Here is a 20,681-nt window from a genome sequence, read left to right on the forward strand (position 1 = left end):
TAAGCCAAAACTTCGTTCGCATAATGTATAATTTATTACAATGAAGCTAATCTGATTGAATGTAACCCAACTGGGTTTGTCCTCGTTCCATTTGACACTGGCTGTCATTTTACATTGATTACAGTTTAATCAGGGATGATAAAATAATTGAAATTTTAAATGGTTTTTAAGTAGATATTTTCACATGAGCTTACCAAAGGGAGACTTTGTATTAAAAGCGTTTTTTTTTTTAAATATACTGGTATACCGCCTTATATACTGGTATACACTGGCGGGGCACGAATGAGAGATAGGTGAGGATTCAACAAGAATTGTTCACGATGGCTTCCAGGGGGAACCGCGTGGAGGTCGACCTGATAGGGTATAATGCTAGCAATAGGGCTATCAAATTCCACTGCTAACAATCCCTTCCCCCTGTAAAAAAGGCTTTTGCTTGGACACCTCTGTCCCATTCTTGTTATTACCGTGAAGCCTTAGTCACCTTTTATGACACCTACGGGAAGGGCATAGAATAGGCCACCCCTTCTTTTCCCGTGGGTGTCTTAAGAGGCAACTAAGGGAGGGCAAGGGATATGCAGCGGCATCCCTCTTAAAACATCTCCAAAACCTAACTGCGGTTGCTAATCTACCTAACAAGCGTAACAACTACTAGCAAAACTCCTCAAGAGGGAGGCTTATGTTCAACACTGGACAGTTAAAGGCTCATATGATTATGATAATGGACCGCGTGGAGGTCGACCTGACAGGATATATTGCTAGCTATAATTCCATTAGTTCCCATTACTAACAAACCCTTCTGTAAATCTACGTATAATCGGTAACAAAATCGGAAATCTACATTAGAACGGGTACAAAACATCCTAGTACGTTAACCCTTGTAAAATGCGATATATTGAAGGGGAACCGGGCTAATAAGATTATGGGCGCCAAAGAGAGCGTTGAGGGCATGAATTATTACTTCCCGACTCATTTGCGAAGACAATTTCCTCTGAGGCAACAGAGGACCGTTGTTGCGAGATAATAAATTTATCTTCGACGCGTGGCGCGCGCCGGCGGCGTCGGCGGACATTGAGTTTCATACGCACACGTAAATTACTTCGGAACGTAATATGTATGAGTGTTTTATTTAGACTATAATAAATCATTACATTTACATAAATAAAAGTTTAAAGGTATATATAGTTAATATTAAACTTTTGCATTGTTGACACATGTTTTAATTACACTATGGGAACTTAACGAAATGAAAGCAGGTAAATGGTACGAATTAGAAATGAGGAGGTTCTGCTTAGGGTTAAGGAAAAAAGACAAATTATTAGAACTATTGAGGACAGAAGGGGAAAAATGTTGGGACACTTGATACGACACGACGAACTTATGAACATTATAATTGAAGGTAATATAGAAGGAAGGAGGGGGAGAGGGAGACCGAGACATAGTTTTTTTTTTTGATAGGTGAAAATGGTATGGTAACCCCGCCTGTGCTAACAGGATACGCTGGCGGAGCACCAGTGAAGGGTGATAGATGAGAATGAAAACAGGCCAGTTAGCCCATCATGATGAATTCATCAGGAATTAACCATGATAGTTTCCAGGGGGAACCACGAGGAGGTCGACCTGGTTGGGTATATTGCTAGTAATGAGATTTTTAGCCTCCATTACTAACAATCCCTTTCCCCCCAACCGAGACATAGTTACATCAGGCAGATCAAGGAAGGAGTTGGTGTCGTGTCGTATCAGGAGGTGAAGAGACTCGCTGAAAATCGTAGTGAGTGGCAAGAGCTCCACCGACAAGAGCGCAGCTCTTAAATAGATAGATACCTACTTTTTTGTTTTTGCAATAAAAAAGCAGGACGTATGTAGACAGGGCAATGCAAAAAAAGATGATGGCAGTTCGACCAAAGACAAAAAAAAAAATAACACGCAAACACAATAAACAAATAACAAGCAAAAATAATGGAGCGAGTCTCGTAAACTGTCACTCCCGTGTTGTCTAGTATATATATATATTTTTAGCATCAGAAGTGGAAAATAATTAAAAAAAAGAAGACGGTAGCAACACAAATGATTTAATACTTATTATTACAAAATTATAACAATTTTATAAAGATATTTAAATAATAAATCGAACAAATCACCAATCTTAAGTAATTAAAATAATAATAAACCGATTACAGCAAAACACGTCACACACACCGTCTGCGCTCCTCGAGAGTTGGCGAACGAAAAAGACCAATGCTATGAACTACCCGGTTTTTATAGGCTTGGCTCCCCACTCCTTGCCCCACTCCTTGTTTGTAGTAGTCTTAATATCTAACACGGCCTATCCTGACGTAGAGTCGTCCTCGACTCTAGCATCTTCGTCAGTGCTTGATGATAGACACAGGTCTTCGTCTAAGACGTTCTGTGGCGTGCAGGTGCTTCCTTGTGATCCCGATGGTCCTGCTATAGGATCACTATCATCAGAGTTATCTAAAACATATATGAATCATACACACAAAAGCTCGCGTCTTTATCACATTCATTCGTCTATCTTTCACTCGTTATTTAAGGTAGGAAAATTAATTCACTTTCATATTTCAATCATAAAAGGTCTGGGTTATAAAGAGCTCAACTTGGGGACATAGTGGTAGGTTCTTCTCTTCTCTGGGCTGTTCGAAGTCCAAACTGGCAGAGTTGCTACATCTGTGAACAAATCAGGCAAAGGGCGTCCCCAGTGCCTGCATCAGCAGAGGCATCACTGAATCGCTTGCTGATACCCGTAAAATCTTTACACACCATTGTAAAGCTTTACGTCACCAGTCAGACAGAGGCATCACTGAATCGCTTGCTCTGACCGGTCCGGGATGGAGGCATCACTGAATCGCACATCCCAATGTACCGTGTACATTTGACTTAGAAGACACACCATATGAGTCTAACAGGTTACCAACCAGCACAATGTTTATAACTTAGTCAGCCACTGTGTATGTGTGTAGTGAAACAGGGAGGTTATTTTAATGGGTTAGTATTAGTCAGTGGAGGGCGAGCTTGATATGTGTGTATGATGTAATTTTGTGACTGCCTAAGATACAAACATGTACATACAAAATAGTAACCGTCAACTTACTTGCAAAAAATGAGGCGCACGTTTCGGGACACCATTCCCCGTGCCACTGAACCATGTATTCTGCTGCCGCTTGTGTAGTCTTCCCGTATGACTCACTCAACAATTTCAACTCATAGCGGCCACTAGGCAAAATCCTGGTGACTTTGTACGGTCCTCGCATTCCTGGGTCCAACTTACCCGTTGATTGCGAGTATTTAATGACAAACACTAAGTCATTGACTTTAAAAATACGAGGTGCACACCGATTTCGATTAACGTAATTATTTTGACATTCCCGATTTTTCTCCAATAATTCGTTGGCCCTCGCCCTTCGAATTTCGCGCCAACTTTCCCTATTACATAAAGATCCTTCCACTGCTACGTCTCGTACCAGTAAACGGATAAGTGGCGTCGTTGCTTCGGTGCCAACAAGCAGGTTCAGAGCTGACGTCTGGGTCGTCATTTGTTTGGTAATATTCAAGATGAGTTGAAGCCGCCATAGCTGATCTGACCATGACGCCATCTTATGGTTGGCTTCGATTCTAATCATGTTAAGTACGGTCCCCGCACGTACCGTTCTATCTGACCGTTAGAGTGGTGCATTTCAGGTGTTATATAATGTATTGAACAACCGAGTTCGGAGATGAACTTAGTAAAAATGGACGATTCAAACATTCGCCCACGGTCTGTTACTAATAATCTTGGTACACCGAATAATGATATAGCATTAGTGAGTATACGTACAAGTTCGCCTGCGTCTTGCCTATGTATTGCATATAACATACAAAACTTTGTAAAAGCATCTACTATTAGCAACACAAATCTATAACCGCTGGACTCGGGCAATGGTCCTAAAGCGTCTAAGTGCAAAGTATCAAAAGGGGTGTCTGGCTTTTTCCATGAAGTTATTAGCTGGTGTGGAGCTCTGGGTACGCGTTTTTTGGATAAACATACTAAACAATGCATAACGTATTTGTTAACAAATTGTCGTAATCCAGGGAACCAAAAATGTTTAAGTATTAAATCTAGAGTTTTGTCCGCGCCTATATGTTCGTGTTCGTCATGAAATATTCTCAACAAACTTAACCGATGCCCCTTTGGTATAAAACAAAGTAGTCTCGGTTCATCGCCTACTGGAGAATAGCGATAATTAAGGGATTAAAAATAGCTAATATGGGTTCACTGGTTAGACAAGTTATGATTTCCTGACGCGCACGTTCTTGCTCCGGTGTCCAACAAAAGTCAATATTTTTCTTAGTTAGGCATGATATGCAAGCGGTTTTGGTTGCATAATTTTTTATGTAACGTCTAAAATAACCTGACAAGCCTAAGAACTGCCTAACCTGTTTAACATTTGCGGGAGCCGGTGCGTTCACCAGTGCTTCCACCTTACTGGGGCTCGGCCTAACCTGACCTTGGCTCACCATACGCCCTAGGTATTCTACTTGCATCGAGAGAAAGGTACATTTCCGTAAGTTAATAGAAAAGCCCGCATTTGTCAGAGTCGTTAACACGTCTCTCAACAGGTTAATACCTTCTTCGACTTTGTGACTCATCAGTAAGACGTCATCTATGTAAACTAACACATTACCAGCCTCAATATGTTTGCGAAGGGTTTCGTTAATGATACGTTGGTATACAATCGGAGAGTTAGTCAATCCGTAGGGCATCTTTAAATATTCAAAATGACCCTCTGGAGTGACAAATGCCGTTCGGTGTACAGACTCCTCATCTATTTGGATTTGATGAAAGCCAGTAGCCATATCTAAACTCGAAAAATATTTAAAGTTACCTAATCGATCTATATGGTCGTCAATGAGAGGCATAGGATAACGGTCTCTAACAGTTACTCGATTTAATGCTCGGAAGTCAACGCACATTCGATCGCTGCCATCTTTCTTTTTCACAAGAAGAATGGGGCTAGCATATTCTGAATTTGAATCGCGAATGATACCTTTTTTCTTTTAAATCATGTACTATTTCACGAACTTTGAGTTTCTCTTGATGTGGTAATCTATACGGTCTATAAGCTATAGGAGTATCATCCTTAACGACAATACTCATTTTGCCTGTAGTAACAGTTGTTGAAGCTGTACCAGATATCAAATAATTTGAAAAGTCATTAATCACTAACATGAGCAAATTGCGATCATCACCTTAAAGAGGTGTATTGATTTGGTCTTTTGTATTGGGGACTACCGTATTTACTTGCTGTTGTGTCATAGGTAAATGCGTTAAATATTGTTTATCTTTAGACCTAACATAAGTGACACCATCGCGATTAAGTATATACGTACCTATTATCAAAGGAAATGCGATGCATGACTCTGGAACGACTACAAAATCCGCTTCAAGAGTAATTTCATCAAATTCGATAGTCAACGTTACATAAGAATTGGCATGAATTACTGTTGCACTGATTCCCTTTAACGCACAATTAATAGGTTTTAATTCACATGAAAAATATTTTACTACCCCGGATGATATAAGCGAAATATTCAAGGCGCCACTATCAATGAGTGCGTCAACGGGAATACCCTGTATTATCGCTGTTACTACGTCTTTGCTTCGAGAGGGATCCGTTAATAAAAGGGTAGTGCATAAATTTACGTTTCATTTATTACGCATGTTCGATCTTTCTTTCGCGAAACAATTTTCCTTGCGATGGCCCGGTTTCTTACAAAAGTCACATTTTGTGGTTTTGTATTCCGAAGTGACAGATCGCTGCGTAGATTCAGAAGAATCAACAATAGCGTGGGTAGAAACAACAGTGTCCTTTGGCTTTTTCGTGCAATTCAACCTTTTATGTCCAGACTGACCACAGTTAAAACACCTAAGGGGACCTTTCATATGATTTAAAGGTAAGGGGCGCTTTCCTAAATTATTTCTTGTTGCCGTACTATTGGTAGGTTTAACGTAAATATTAAGAAACGACATTATGTTGTCGCAAGTCAAATTAGCATTCGCTGCGGCGGCTCGGATTTGAGGGTCACTAATACCGCGTATGATTGCGTTGCGACCGTTGTGAACTAATAGATTTAATCGCGTCTGCTAATGCTTGCGTGCTATCTACTACCCTATCTTCGCGGAAATCTTGATCAACATTGTTAATAATAATATCGGACCGAGATGTGTCCAGTTGGCGATCCCCAGGTGGGGTAGTCACACGAATGGGAATATTCGATACGTTATTTTGCTGTACTTTAGTTACGGTGACATTCCTACTTGGCGTAGAACAGTTAAATGTTACATCGGAAATGGTGGGTAATTCGAGATTATGTTGACAAGTATTATCACTATGATTATTTGTGGAATAGTTTTTTTCTAATGTATTTAATCGCGTCAATATCGCTTGTAATGTTTCTTGCATCGAATTATGGGATACTATGGGTTGGCGAGGAGGCGTGTTAGTACGTTTATTCCGTAACCTAGGCTGTGATGTTTGCATCCTATCTCGCGATCTAGTAGGTGATCTATAAGTCGACCTATGGCGTGATCTAACATGCGATCTACTATGCGGCCTATCACGCGATCTACTATCACGGTCGTGTCGACGCGTCTTGCTGCGCGACTGACTCTGCTTATCACACAATGTTAAACAACAATTGTTCATGCACATACAAGAAATATAAAAACAAAAGAAGATTGGTGCTTTGTTGATCTTATGTTAAACAGATCGAAAGTTATAGTGGGCATTTAAGTTCTTTATCCCACTTCTGATTTTAGCATCAGAAGTGGAAAATAATTAAAAAAAAGAAGACGGTAGCAACACAAATGATTTAATACTTATTATTACAAAATTATAACAATTTTATAAAGATATTTAAATAATAAATCGAACAAATCACCAATCTTAAGTAATTAAAATAATAATAAACCGATTACAGCAAAACACGTCACACACACCGTCTGCGCTCCTCGAGAGTTGGCGAACGAAAAAGACCAATGCTATGAACTACCCGGTTTTTATAGGCTTGGCTCCCCACTCCTTGCCCCACTCCTTGTTTGTAGTAGTCTTAATATCTAACAATATATATATATATATATATATATATATATATATATATATATATATATATATATATTTACAGAATTAGTGATATTTCAGACATGCCTCTATGGTTTTTGGTATACTTGATTCTTATTGTGGTTTTATAGTGAAAATAAATAAACCCAAATGCTGTCTGGAAGAGATTGCTTAGCGATTTTTTTTTATACAACTTAGAATGGCAAACATACTGACGGCCCACCTAATGGAAAGTGGTAACCGTCGCCTATAGACATGAGCAGTACCATGGACATAACAGAGTATACAGTTTCGCCCATGATACCCCCCATGCGTTGCCATTCCTGAGGACTCAGGTTTTATTCCTCTGTTTTTTTTTTTTTTTTTTTTTACAACACAGGGGGCAGACGAGCATGCGGCTCACCTGATGGTAAGTGACTACCGCCGCCCATGATCACCCATAACACCAGCGGCATTGCAGGTGTGCTGCCGGCCTTTTAAAAAGGAATATACTCTTTTCTTGAAGGTTATGTTGTCGTATCGGTTCGGAAATACTGCTGCTGGAAGTTGATTCCAAAGAATGGTTGTGCGTGGAAGAAAGTGCCTTGAAAAACGCACGGTGGAAGACCGCCACTCGTCCAGATGATTGGGATGAAACTTTAGTTTGTGGCGGGTTGTACGGTGGTGAAAATCAGCAGCAGGTATCAATCCGAACAATTCCTCAGAACACTCCCCATGATAAATTCAGTAGAAGATGCACAGAGACGCAACATCTCTGCGCAGTTTCAGTGGGTCGAGTCGGACAGTAAGGCGTTGACTATCGATAATTCGAGCCGCCCGACTTTGAATGCGGTCTAACGGAAGGAGTTGGTACTGTGGCGCTCCTGCCCACAGGTGAGAACAGTATTCCATATGCGGCCTGACTTGGGCTTTATATAATTTCAGGCGGTGTTCTGGCATGAAATATCGTCTCACCCTATTGAGTACTCCTATAGTATATGAGTGTTCCCAGTAAATTCACGCCATATCCCACCCTTCGAACCGAAACATTGCGTGGCTGTGCACAACTGCTTCACGATAGAAACACGAATGGGACACAGGTACCCAAGCAATTAGGCCGCCTTTTGCACCATTTCTCACTCCAATTAACTATACCTATTTATTTTGCACTGCACTTTGATTATTTCTTGTAGGTAATTGTTTGTATCTATAATACTATCTATCTTATTACTTTTATAAATGTAAATGAATAATTAAATAAATAAAACTGAAAATTATTCGTAAAATAGTTGCTTGTCAATTCGTTCGCCTTTATTAGCGAAAATTGAATTACACATTCGACATTAGATTCGATTATCATATCGAATTACAGATTGATAACGGATGATTCATACGGCGTGGGTGACGTGGGCCGCCCACAGTGTCGCTGTCTGAGATCCTTCGTGTTTCGAATGTTTACATTTGAAACCCACCACAGCAATACGTCGACTTAATTTTTATTAAAGTCTTTTTGGCGAGACGAAGGAATGCGATTTTATAGCCAAAGAGTTTTTCATTTTTAGAATGTTCTCTTGTCTGTGCAACTATGTAATTCATGCATTTTCTTCCAGCCAGGTCTATATCAGGCTATATCTTTAACCTCCCTGTACGACATGACTGACTGTATCTTGTGCTTGTAACTTTGTATTTATTGTCAAATAATAATAAATAAATAAATAAATATGGTTACATGACGCCTAGTATTTAATATTATTAAAATAATATCTTTTATATTATTAAAAATAATAATACAAAAACTAACACTAAATCTACGCGAATATAAAAGGAGTATGAAATAAAAAAAAATTAAAATACCTGTAAATTTATGTATAATTTTTTGTACAAAAGTCGATTGCTTGGGTACCTCTGTCTCATTCGTGTTTCAACCGTGAAGCAGGTGTTTGCATGGCTGTATTTCGGTTTGAAGGGTGGGATATGGCGTGAATTTACTGTTTTTTTTTTTTATACAACTTAGAATGGCAAACAAGCCTATAGACATGAGCAGTACCTGATGGACAGTGGTAACCGTCGCCTATAGACATGAGCAGTATACCCCCCATGCGTTGCCGTTCCTGAGGACTCCTGGGTACAAAGGAATAACACCTAAATCCATCAGGTGGGCCGTCAGCTTGTTTGCCATTCTAAGTTGTATAAAAAAAATAAAAAAAAATTAACATAGTATTTTTTACAAATCACATTTTTTACAGTTCTTTTTTTAACATAGAAGTCAATTGCATAAATTCTGCGTCAAAGCTTCCCTTTGTACTATGTTTCCTTATGCAGTTATTGTGTATTGTGTCGTGTAATGATTTGTAAACACTCCAAAAACTATTGTTTTATGTGAGGGCTCGTAGTTTCGACTAGGGTTGGGTAACATCTAGCAATATCTATATATTGCAATCACAATATGTATATATTGATCCAATAACGAATATATTAAATATAGGATATACAATATAGAAATTAATATATATCTATATATCTAACCGGTATGGGCGATATTTATTTATTTATTTATTTATTCATTAGTACAAATATGTGTACATGGCGGACTTAATACTAAAAGCATTCTCTCCCAGTCAACCATAGGGCAGTGTCAGAATACTCGAATGCGGTACTACTAATTATTGATACACATACATACTAAAATTACATATATAAACATATAAATATATATGAATAACAAATATACCTACACATATATGATATATACTATATTATACACGAAATTGAGAATAATATAAAGCACTTACTGCTCGGATAAAGATAAAAAGTGAGCGTGAACGCTTTTTTTGAAAGACGGTTTAGTTAAAGACGGTAAATTTAGTGATAATCTTTTTTACCGTCATCAATGTGCAGAAACACCCAATATACAGATATTGGCGTGATATCGATATTACCGTGCCTGGTCCTAACTTCTAGTTTTCGCTTATAAATGAATAATATACAATACAAATGTTTGATCATCTCATGTAAATTTGGCATTGAATGGACTACCCCTTTTCTTCCTGTGGGTGTCGTAAGAGGCGACTAAGGAAGCTAAATGGTCAAGGGATGGGCAGTAGCGTCCCTCTTTGAACCTAACCGATTCTTAACTGCAGTTACCAATTCTTCTGCCAAGCGTGGAAACCACTGACGCAACTCTTTTTATAGGGAAAGCCTATGTTCAGCAGTGAACAGTTATGGCTGATATGATGATGATGAAATGCGAGATCATATCTATATTAATATAATAACACGAAAGAGTATCATTAAACATCCACGTGCGAAGCCACAGGATTCAGCTAGTCATTAATATGGTTTGAATTTAATAAAGTTACCAGATAGACTCCTAATTACTTGATATTTGCATAATGCTAAATGACATTTCCAGCTCTCCCTCCTCCAGTATACGCACCGCACACTGAAAAGGGGTCTTTAGATCTGAACAAATTAAATTACAAAGACCTTTGTGTAATACAATAGAGTCATTTGATAATAACTTATAGTTAATGGTGTTTGTATAATCTATGTATTTAGAAACGGAAGGATTAGAATTTATTGAAATATAAAGATTTCCCTTTGAATTTGTTTTCAAGTCGAAATACAAAGTTTAACAAAAAAATATATTGAAGCGTGTACATTTTGAGTAAGTAACATAAAGCGAAAGATTGTGCTTCGAGGAGAGGCTTCTTTCGCCAGCTTCTAAGCGCGGATACTATGCTAATGTATTTTTTTTATTATATTACGATATATGCCATACAGTCACCATAAACTCTTTTTTTTTATACAACTTAGAATGGCAAACAAGCTGATGATCCACCTGATGGAAAGTGGTAACCGTCGCCTATAATCTTCAAGTTAAAATTCTTTATGTTGTGTGAAAATAAGCAATGAGCACCTGGAGCCATAACCTAGAGCACTCAGACACTAGCCAATTCAGAAAGGCACAATTCTTAAATTGGCCCAGTCAGTAACCGAACCTTGGTCCTCATTTACATAAAACAACGTGCTAATCATCATACTATGAAGGTCGTCTATGACATTTAAAGATGAGTTTTGATTAACCAATTCATCAATTCTGGGTCGATGGTTGATGTTAGAAATATCAAATTAAATTAGTTAAAATCACGAACAAACACACTTATAGTAATTATAACGCTACAATATAATCAAGTTAGCAGATTAACTCCTAATTACTTGATATTTACATAATACTAAGCGACATTTCTATCTCTCCCATCTCCAATGAGCGGTGGTCTTTAGGCCTTAACAAATTAAGTTACAAAGGCCTTTCTGAAGCGAAATAGTGACGCTCAGTAACTATAGAATATGCTCGGAGCCCTCTATTATTAATTATGTAGTTCATGAGAGCGCTTGTGTTTGGATGAATTAATTTACAGAGGAAATATGAGTAAACAATGGTTTTTAAAAAAGTTGGGAAATCTTTTGTAATTATATATATAATGTGCGTATAATTTATCGTATACTAGCTGTGCTCTATTGCTCTGTTCGTATGAATTAGGATAAATCTGTCCTATGTTGGCAATAACAAATGTAATTTTTTTAATCTATTGATAATTGATGTACCTAACTCTTTTTGTTGTTGGCAATAAATGTTTTCTTTCTTTCTTTTTTTCTTCGTTCTATGTGTAAATATTGACCAGTTTAAAAACTTAACTACTGAATCGACTTTGATAAAACTAATCTATAAGTATATCCTTTCAGATAAAAAAAGTATATTACTGATAGGGTTATGAGGTAACAAACATAAAAAAAAATACAACCGAACTGAAAATCTTCTTCTTTTTTAAGTTAGTTGAAAATTCAGAAACGAATAAAAAATTTCGAGACTTTATTAATTTAACAGTTATACGCACAGTGCTATTATGGAACGCTCTAAATTTTTTTTATGAATTGAAAAATATAAAAATAATGATGAAAAAAAAATGTCTTTGGTGAAAAATTTCACTAGTACTAGCGGACTGTTCATTAAAAAAAACTAATAATTTAAAATTTGCCCTGTATAATAGAAATAATAATTATTTCATTTTTGACAACCCTGTAATTGACTTTTTTCTTTTCCAGTGACGTCACCAGGGTCCGCCGCCAAGCTGCAAGCGTGCCAACCACTACTTCTCCTATATATAATTTTATGGGCGAACAATACATAGACATTGTATGTACTGTATAAATAATAATTTAGGTAAATTATAAATAAGTAGATGTATTCGATACAGTCCGTGGGAGAAATTGTGAATTTAATTACGATTAATTGTACCTAAATGAGCTGCTAACTTATACCAAAGAATGTAAAGACTAAGAATATTGTTGATTTAATACAAATTATATATGTCGGATGTTTTGTTTTATTTTATAGAATTATCACCTTTTTATCCCCTATTCCGATCCTCTACTAGATGGAGTGACGATCTCAAGTCACTCCATCTAGTGGAGGATCAAATACTAAGCAACATTTGCACATCTCTCCCTTCTTTAATGTGCGGTAATCTTTAGGCCTTAACAAATTAATAAGCAAAGAGTCTTTTTTATGGTTTGCGGTACAGTATTTAAGGCATCCCGTCCTCGCTATTGGATACGGGTGACGGAATACCTATAGAAGAAGGCACAAGCAAGGAGTCTCTTTTTATGGGTGAAAATGATATGGTAACCCCACCTGCGCTAACGCACAGGCACCTGCGCTGCTTACGCTGATTACCATACCATTTTCACCCAGCAAAATATATATAATCCCTCTTAAAACATCTCTAAAGGCTGATTGCGGTTGCCAATCCGCCTGCCAAGCGTGGCAACTACTGGCAAAACTCCACAAGGGGAAGGCTTTTGTTCAGCAGTGGACACTTAAAGGCTGATATGATGAATATATACACGTATAAACAAATATAGTTTTGGTCAAATATGTACGCATCAAGTTACTAGCTAGAATATTTACGCAATCTGTCATAATCGCAGCTCACCGTTTATGACGACGACGGTACGTAATATGATCATTTTTAGGGTTCCGTAGTTCCAAAGGGAAAGACGGACCCCTTATACGTTCTCCGTCCGTCTGCCAAGACCCTTTTATTCTGAATATAGAAATGTTTATATATTCTATAAAAACTTTGTCATGACCTATTCAAAGCAAATAAATAAACTACACTTTTTAAGAGGTATCGAGTTAAAATTAACCCTTTGAGTGCCGACGAGCGCCATCACGCTCGTGCGCATTGCAACTAAAAGTGTTACGAGCGTTATGGCGCTCGTGAGTCGAATCAGTCGCTGTTTAGCTTGCTGTAAAAAAAATATTAAAATTGGATAATTTTTGGAGGAGATACAGTTTTTTTAGAGACAAGGGTAAATGACATCAACACGACAAAGATTTCTTTGGCATTTTTAAGTAGATATGAGTAAAAATCAATGGCACCAAAAGGGTTAATATAATATACTCAGGTCTGTAATCTCTTGAAGCAGTGAAAAAATCAAGCTTTTAAATCGACGCAGTCAAAAGATACGGCCGTTTATGTTCCATTTATAACGCATATTTTGACATTCGCAAAGGGAATCAAAATCTATAGGGTACTTCCCGTTGACCTATAATCATGAAATTTGACAAGAAGCAATGTCATATAGCACAAGTAAAGGAAAAAAATAAAAACTTGTAAATTTGTAGTTATTTCACAAAAACAAAAATTAAACTTGATGATTTTATACGAAACCCTCGTTGCGCGAGTTCGACTCGCACTTGACTGGCTTTTTTATACAAATGTCGCAAATAAGCATACAGCCCGTCTAATGGTAGTCGCTGTAGCTTAGGGGGAAAAAGATTGTTAATAATGCAGACTACCAGTTCTATTGCTAGCAATATACCCTATCAGGTCGACTACCACGTGGAAACCACCCTGGAAACCTTCTTTACTGAATTCCAGGTATATTCATCACGATGGGCTAATTGGCCTGCCTTTGCATTCTCACCTATCATCCCTCACTGGTGCCCAACCAGCGTATACCGTTCACGCAGACGGGGTTACCATTCCATTACCATCCATTAAAAAAAAACTAGTAACACCATCGAGGATAAAAACCAGTTATAAACACATCAATAACTGAATTTTAATTGAATAAAACACTCATTATCGATTCCATAAACACAGTAAGAAAGAGAGACAACATATTCCCTTACAACGGGAATGCAAACAAAATTGAACCTTATTATTATAAACATACATAACACGTTCCCATTAAAACAATTGATTTTGAATACATTTATTAAACTAATTATTGCTCGTTATATAAGCCACAACAATTTGTGACGTGTTTGTTGTTCACGAAAATTTCAATACATTAGAGAATTAAATTGTCTTCAAAATATCCCATTTAATTAAGTGATCGTTAATAAGCATTTTGTTGATATTTACCCCGTATTTGGTATAATAATAGGTCATTAAATTCACCTATTGAAGATTTACCTTTATCTGATATCGCTCGAGTTGTCAACCTTATATATTTACATAGGTCAAGTTATTTATATTTTGTTGAAAACTTTCATAGTAAGCCTACTATAAAGTGTTGATATAATGTACACATATTTTTTTATTCAAATCGACTTATTTACTAGAGATGAATAATATATAGCAATATCTATATATTTTAGTTACAATATATATATACTGGTCCAATAATGAATACGTTAAAAGTCTGTTATCCAAAAAGTAATATTGGATAATAGATTTTTTAGATAACAGATTTTTGTGTTTTACATATTCGAATGTAGATATTCGACCGATATGGGTCATAAACTTTTTACCGCTATCAATGTCCAGAGGAATCCGATATATAGATATCGGATACGTGTCCATATTTTTTTTTTTTTTTGCTGGGTGAAAATGGTATGGTAACCCCGCCTGCGCTAATGGGATACGCTGGCGGAGCAACAGTGGAGGGTGATAGATGAGAAAGAAAACAGGTCAGTTAGTCCATCATGATGAATTCATCAGGAATTAACCATGATAGTTTCCAGGGAGAACCGCGAGGAAGTTGACCTGGTTGGGTATATTGCTAGCAATAGGATTCTCAGTCTCCATTACTAACAATCTCTTTCCCCCCTCGGTAACCATATTACCCATGCCTATTATCAACAAGATCTTTTAAATCGTCCCATTTTATGATTTCTTTAAAAGTCTTGAATTAAAAGCAAAAGGTATTTTCATAAATAATTTATAGTTCACAGATGTAATAAGAAATTTCTTGAGTTTTAATGTACTTAGTTTATACATAATTAATGTTATGCTTACAGACTTCTGTATGAGTTCTAATTAAAGTAGTTTTTGTAGCCAAAGAGGCGACTAGGGAGCTTAACGGTCGAGGAATGAGCAGCAGCCCAGGTTACAAAACATTACCAAAGATTTGATTGCAGTTGTCAATCCACCTGCCAAGTGTGGCAACTACTGACAAAACTCCTCTTGTAGAGAAAACCTACAGTTCAGCAGTGGCTGATATAAAAATAATAAGATATCTAAGAAATATCATAATAGTGATCCAGGTAAGGATTGTTAATAATGAAGTCTAATTGCCCCATTGCTAGTAACATACAATATTAGATTATCCTCCGCGTGGTTTCCCCTGGACATCATCATGATTGATGTTAAATTCGTCACGATCGGCCAACCGACCTGCTTCATCATCAACTTGATAGATGAAGACGAAGCACATTGATTCCTTCACTGGTTCGCCATCAGTGTATACAGCAATATCAGCTCTAAAAAAATGCTTGACTGCAATCCAGAAGCTTTAGGATCGAATATCAGCGTAAAATTTTGAATTTTACAAAATTATGTTTGGATCGTTTAAAAATGATTATCACTTGTTTTGTACTTTGGAGAACACGTGATTTCATCATCCAGTAAACCACTTCTCAAGCTTTTCAAAAATAATGAAGATGTCCTTTCACGCATTTAGTAGAAACGTTTAGTACTATCATCTGTATACCAAAGAGTGATTGCTATTGACGACTTAGCAAGTGAATCTTACATATTTGTATTTTTGTAATCTTTTTTTACATATTCTTTTTAATATACGTTTTTTTTTTTTACACCATTTCCTTTGCAAGTTCAAATATGCAATTTACGTGACCTACGTCGGTTTTATTAATCTCCAGCCACAGTTTTAGATAAGGATTAGAAATGAGAATGACGCTTACTTTATCTAATCATGAGTCACGTTGGCTTATTATGATTTATTTACCAGAGATTAACCAAATTTCCTACTTTTTCTTCTTCGTTTTATTCTAAATCAATCACTATCTAGGAACTCACCACCGGTCTCAATTCGGTGCGCTCAAACTTTCACTAGCTTCAAAACCTCTGTTAAATGTTACTACTTCTCCTTTTAGTACTATTTTCCTGTGTTCTCTCCTGTTGTATGTGTGCAATTCAATGTATAGGTTTATGTATATATATATATATATATATATATATATATATATATATATATATAAGGCCGCATTTTGTATCACTTCCCATTAATATTTACTGTATTTACTACTTTTTTTTACTTGCTGCAATAAAGTGTAAAATATATACATAAAGAAATAACCACAATATTTTCTAGGGGGGACAGCGTGGAGGTTATCCTGATAGAGACATATTAAAAAGCATTTTATACAGTTAATATTTTATAGCCAATAAGAAATACTCAATATTACGTGTCACAAACATACCAAAGCAACACAGAAGCTAGTCAGTGCACACTCATAAATTCAAAATTCATTCTAAAAGGAACACGGACGCTGCAATGGCTGGCTAGATTAAAAACATCCTTTGTTTCATTTTCACAGTCTATTTCACGACTGGTTTTGAAATAAGAATTTGTTTTTCGATGATTTCCAAATTGGTGGGTTTCTCAATTCTTTAATTTTATTTGTGTGTATGCGATATCTAATTATTTTTTAAGGACATACGTTTTTAGAGACTACAGCATAGAGGTTTTTATGCAATTTAGAATGGCAAACAAGCTGATAGTCCATCGGATGAAAAGTGGTAACTGTAACGTGTATAGTCTACTGTTATGCCTATAATTTCATACCACTTCCACCGTCTTTCCTAAGGACTAACATTTTATGCTTCTGTTAGCCTATAATTTGTGTCATTCCACATTTCAAATGCAAACACAGCCACGCAAGCAGAACTGTTTCATGGTAGAAACTTAAACGCGATAGAGTTTTCCAAGCAGATTATTTGTATACAATATCTCTCTTTGGAAATCTCCTTCTGAGGTTCTTCAAAATGATTTTAATATAATCGGTAATGCGCGTGTTAGATATTTATTTTAAATTATATGAATTTTCTTAAACATCTTGTGTTAAAATGTGTACCTACATTTATTAATAAAAATCAGACTAACTACTTTAAATATAATAAAACCTTAAAATTGTTATTATATCAAATTTGGTAATAAATTATTCTTCTAATGTATATAGAACACTAATTTATATTTTTAATTAATTTTATAATTATTTATTGTCATGATACTTGAATAAAAAGTAATGAAATTGTAAGAACACGTGGTCTCGCCGACTTGTTCATTCGAATTCGGCCCTGTAGATAGATATAAGATTGTTATTTGTGTGAGGAGACACTGTAGCATACTTATAAAATTATATATTTTATTTATTTTGTTGTCCAGACCGTAAATATTTTATATATATATGAACAGGTCGGTCGCGCACGCAGCTTGTTTGACGTATGCGCGCAAAAGTGAACAAGTATAGTAAACCACGTGGTCATTATATAAAATATATCACAGTTATTGTTGATGGAAGTCCTAAAGAAGTTATAGTTAAATAAGTGTTAATGGATTAACAGAAGTTGGGTATTTATGTTATATTATTTATTATATTTCATATACAAAGTAAAATAAGTAAATATATGATTTAATAGTATGATATAGATAGTAAAACTTGCTCTTTATTTCTATTTATTATCAAGAGGCTTACAATATTTATATTGCTAAAGAATATATCATATACATGTAAAGTTAGTATTACGTAATATTATATGTCTGTACTATTAGTCTGTATAATATATGATAAAGCATGATATACATTGTAAAAGTTAGTGGATGCAGGTTACTCAGGACCATTCTTTATATAGTCTATGAAGGAATATATCATTACAAATATTGGCATTATTCATTTATGTACCACACACATATATATATATATATATATATATATATATATATATATATATATATATATATATATATATATATATAAAATATTAAAAATAATATTTCAGGTGTCTTTAGGTTATTTTAAACATGTATCATCAGACAGACTGTTTAAAACAATTAAAGTGTTAAAAAAAATGAAATTGTTCACAACACAAGCTAAAACAAGCAACTACAATACAACACCGGTGCCAATAACTTGTAAAAAACAGAAGGTACACACAATATTTATTTTTAATATCAACCAACGAGAGTCGAGCGTGATTCTGGCAACACGCTGTTAGCAGTAAACGACCGTTTGTGGCCGAAAATGGCTCATAAAATGGCCTTTATGAGTGGACAGGTTCCGTGCTTCGCCGTCCATTATTTGGCAATTTACGTACGGGTATTAAATTAATCGACACTCGGATAAACGGTCATGTTCTTATCTGAATAGTAGGGGTTTTATAGATTCATAATGTGTTTAACATTTTATCGAATTAGGTGTTATTTTGTGGACCAATAGGAATAGGTTTTATAAGGCTGGATACACACTGCAATTCCGGCCTCGGAACATTCTCGGTTCGATCTCATTCTGATAAAATATTATTTCTCAAACATGCTTGAAAATGTGAGCATTATTTTGACAATCTTCTTAGAGATAAATCAAAATTGCCGTACTGACCAGATACATGCGGGCAGCGGCCGGCTAAAGTTGTATGAAGATCCATATCTGTCGTGTTTAGCGGCCAGATAAATCACTATGTAAACTCATATCTGTCCTGTAATTTAAAAATGGAATGACCTTTTACTTCGAGACATGGCTACCAAGGAGGTAACTAATAAAAAGTTTTATTTAAATTTCGAACTAGCTTGCAAATAGAAAGCTGTTTATTGAAAAAAAAAAAAAGGTACATTATGGTGCGTGTAAAATTATATATATATATATTACTATTTCTTTATTTTTCGTGGATATCGTAAGAGGCGACTAAGGAGCGCGAGCGAAGCTCACAAAACCTAACTGCCTGCCAAATGTGGCAACTATTGGTAAAAGTCTCCTCATAAGGGAGGCCGATATGCAGCAGTGGACAGTAAACGACTGATATATTAATAATTAATAATAATAACATATAATATATAGTAAACCTTAGGATCAGTACAGGCAGACATACGAACATACGAGAATCGAACCTGCATTTAATGAATAATAAGACGGTACATTAAGTCCCCGAGTCATTAAGTTATCCCAGCAAAGTCGGCAAATTAATAATAATTAGAAGTCTGTTCGTAAACTTATTTTTTCCGAGTTCAAGGTTCAAGTACGTGAGACCTAATCGCACTTTTTTTTTACAGAATACTGTTATAACTTTAATTATGCAAATAAGCGACCGGCCTCTGTGGATAGAATTAAATCATATTTCACTTTCATCAGAAAATATACGCCGGCATAAAAAGTTAATGTACATAGTTTAATAACGGAATATGTAAATATTTATTTTGTTACATTAATAAATTGAAACTCTGTGTAGCTCGGTGACAATTTTGTCTTTATTAGGGTCCCGTACCTGCGAAAAAAAAACGGAATCCTTATAGGAACATTTCGTTGTCCATCCGTCCACCTTTCTTTCAGGAACGCATGGAGATATCAATTTCAAATTAATATCACATACTCAGGTCTGAAATTTCTTTAATTAGTGAAAAAAAGCTTCTAAATCAACACAATCAAACTTTATTTTATTTTTTTAATTCATTCTTAATCTATTGCTTATCATTAAGAAACAACGTCGATTTAAAACAATGTCATCTAAAAGACAATTCTCCCTTCTCCCTTTACGTTACAATTCGAGAAAAGAAGTTATTTTTCAAGACGCCAGACTTCAAAATCCGGTTGGAGTATCCATCGATCCTTTATTAACTCACGTACGCCATCTGAGAGTGGGTTTCTGAACTTCCCGGGCGGTACGTAGGTAAGAACAAGAAAAACAGCTTCGCCGATGTTTGACGGCTTTCCGATACGGACTCGGAAGTTCCGCACTTTGAATGGCTGGTCCGGCGAAACAGGACCTAAAGTTTTTAATTTAACTTGAAGGATTTACTGCATCTAGATAGCTTTAGTGCTGTGGTTATATCGGTGATGAACGATAATAGAGACAATAGAAATGTACTCTAAAGTATAAAAAACACTAATATTGGTTAAATTTTAAATCAAAAGGAACTACCAGAGGGAGACTTTGTACAAAAGTCGATTGCTTGGGTACCTCTGTCCCATTCGTGTTTCAACCGTGAAGCAGTTGTGTTTGCATGACTGTGTTTCGGTTTAAAGGGTGGGATAAGGCGTGAATTTACTGGGTACAGAGGAAT

At 36.0% G+C, this 20,681-nt stretch overlaps 1 protein-coding gene across 1 annotated transcript in view; it reads left to right on the forward strand.

The window, feature by feature from the left end:
• LOC113510262 (uncharacterized) overlaps positions 1 to 12,466 on the forward strand; it is a 136,963-nt gene extending 124,497 nt beyond the window's left edge. Inside the window, exon 8 of the mRNA XM_031907402.2 lies at positions 12,201 to 12,466. Within this exon, the coding sequence (XP_031763262.2) occupies positions 12,201 to 12,286 (86 nt within the window). The 3' untranslated portion in view covers positions 12,287 to 12,466. The remainder of the gene's footprint in view (positions 1 to 12,200) is intronic.
• The last annotated feature ends 8,215 nt before the right edge of the window (positions 12,467 to 20,681 follow it).

This window comes from Galleria mellonella, unplaced genomic scaffold, assembly GCF_026898425.1.
Source record: "Galleria mellonella isolate WM207_F2 unplaced genomic scaffold, CSIRO_AGI_GalMel_v1 utg44, whole genome shotgun sequence".
Classification (NCBI taxonomy): domain Eukaryota; kingdom Metazoa; phylum Arthropoda; class Insecta; order Lepidoptera; family Pyralidae; genus Galleria; species Galleria mellonella.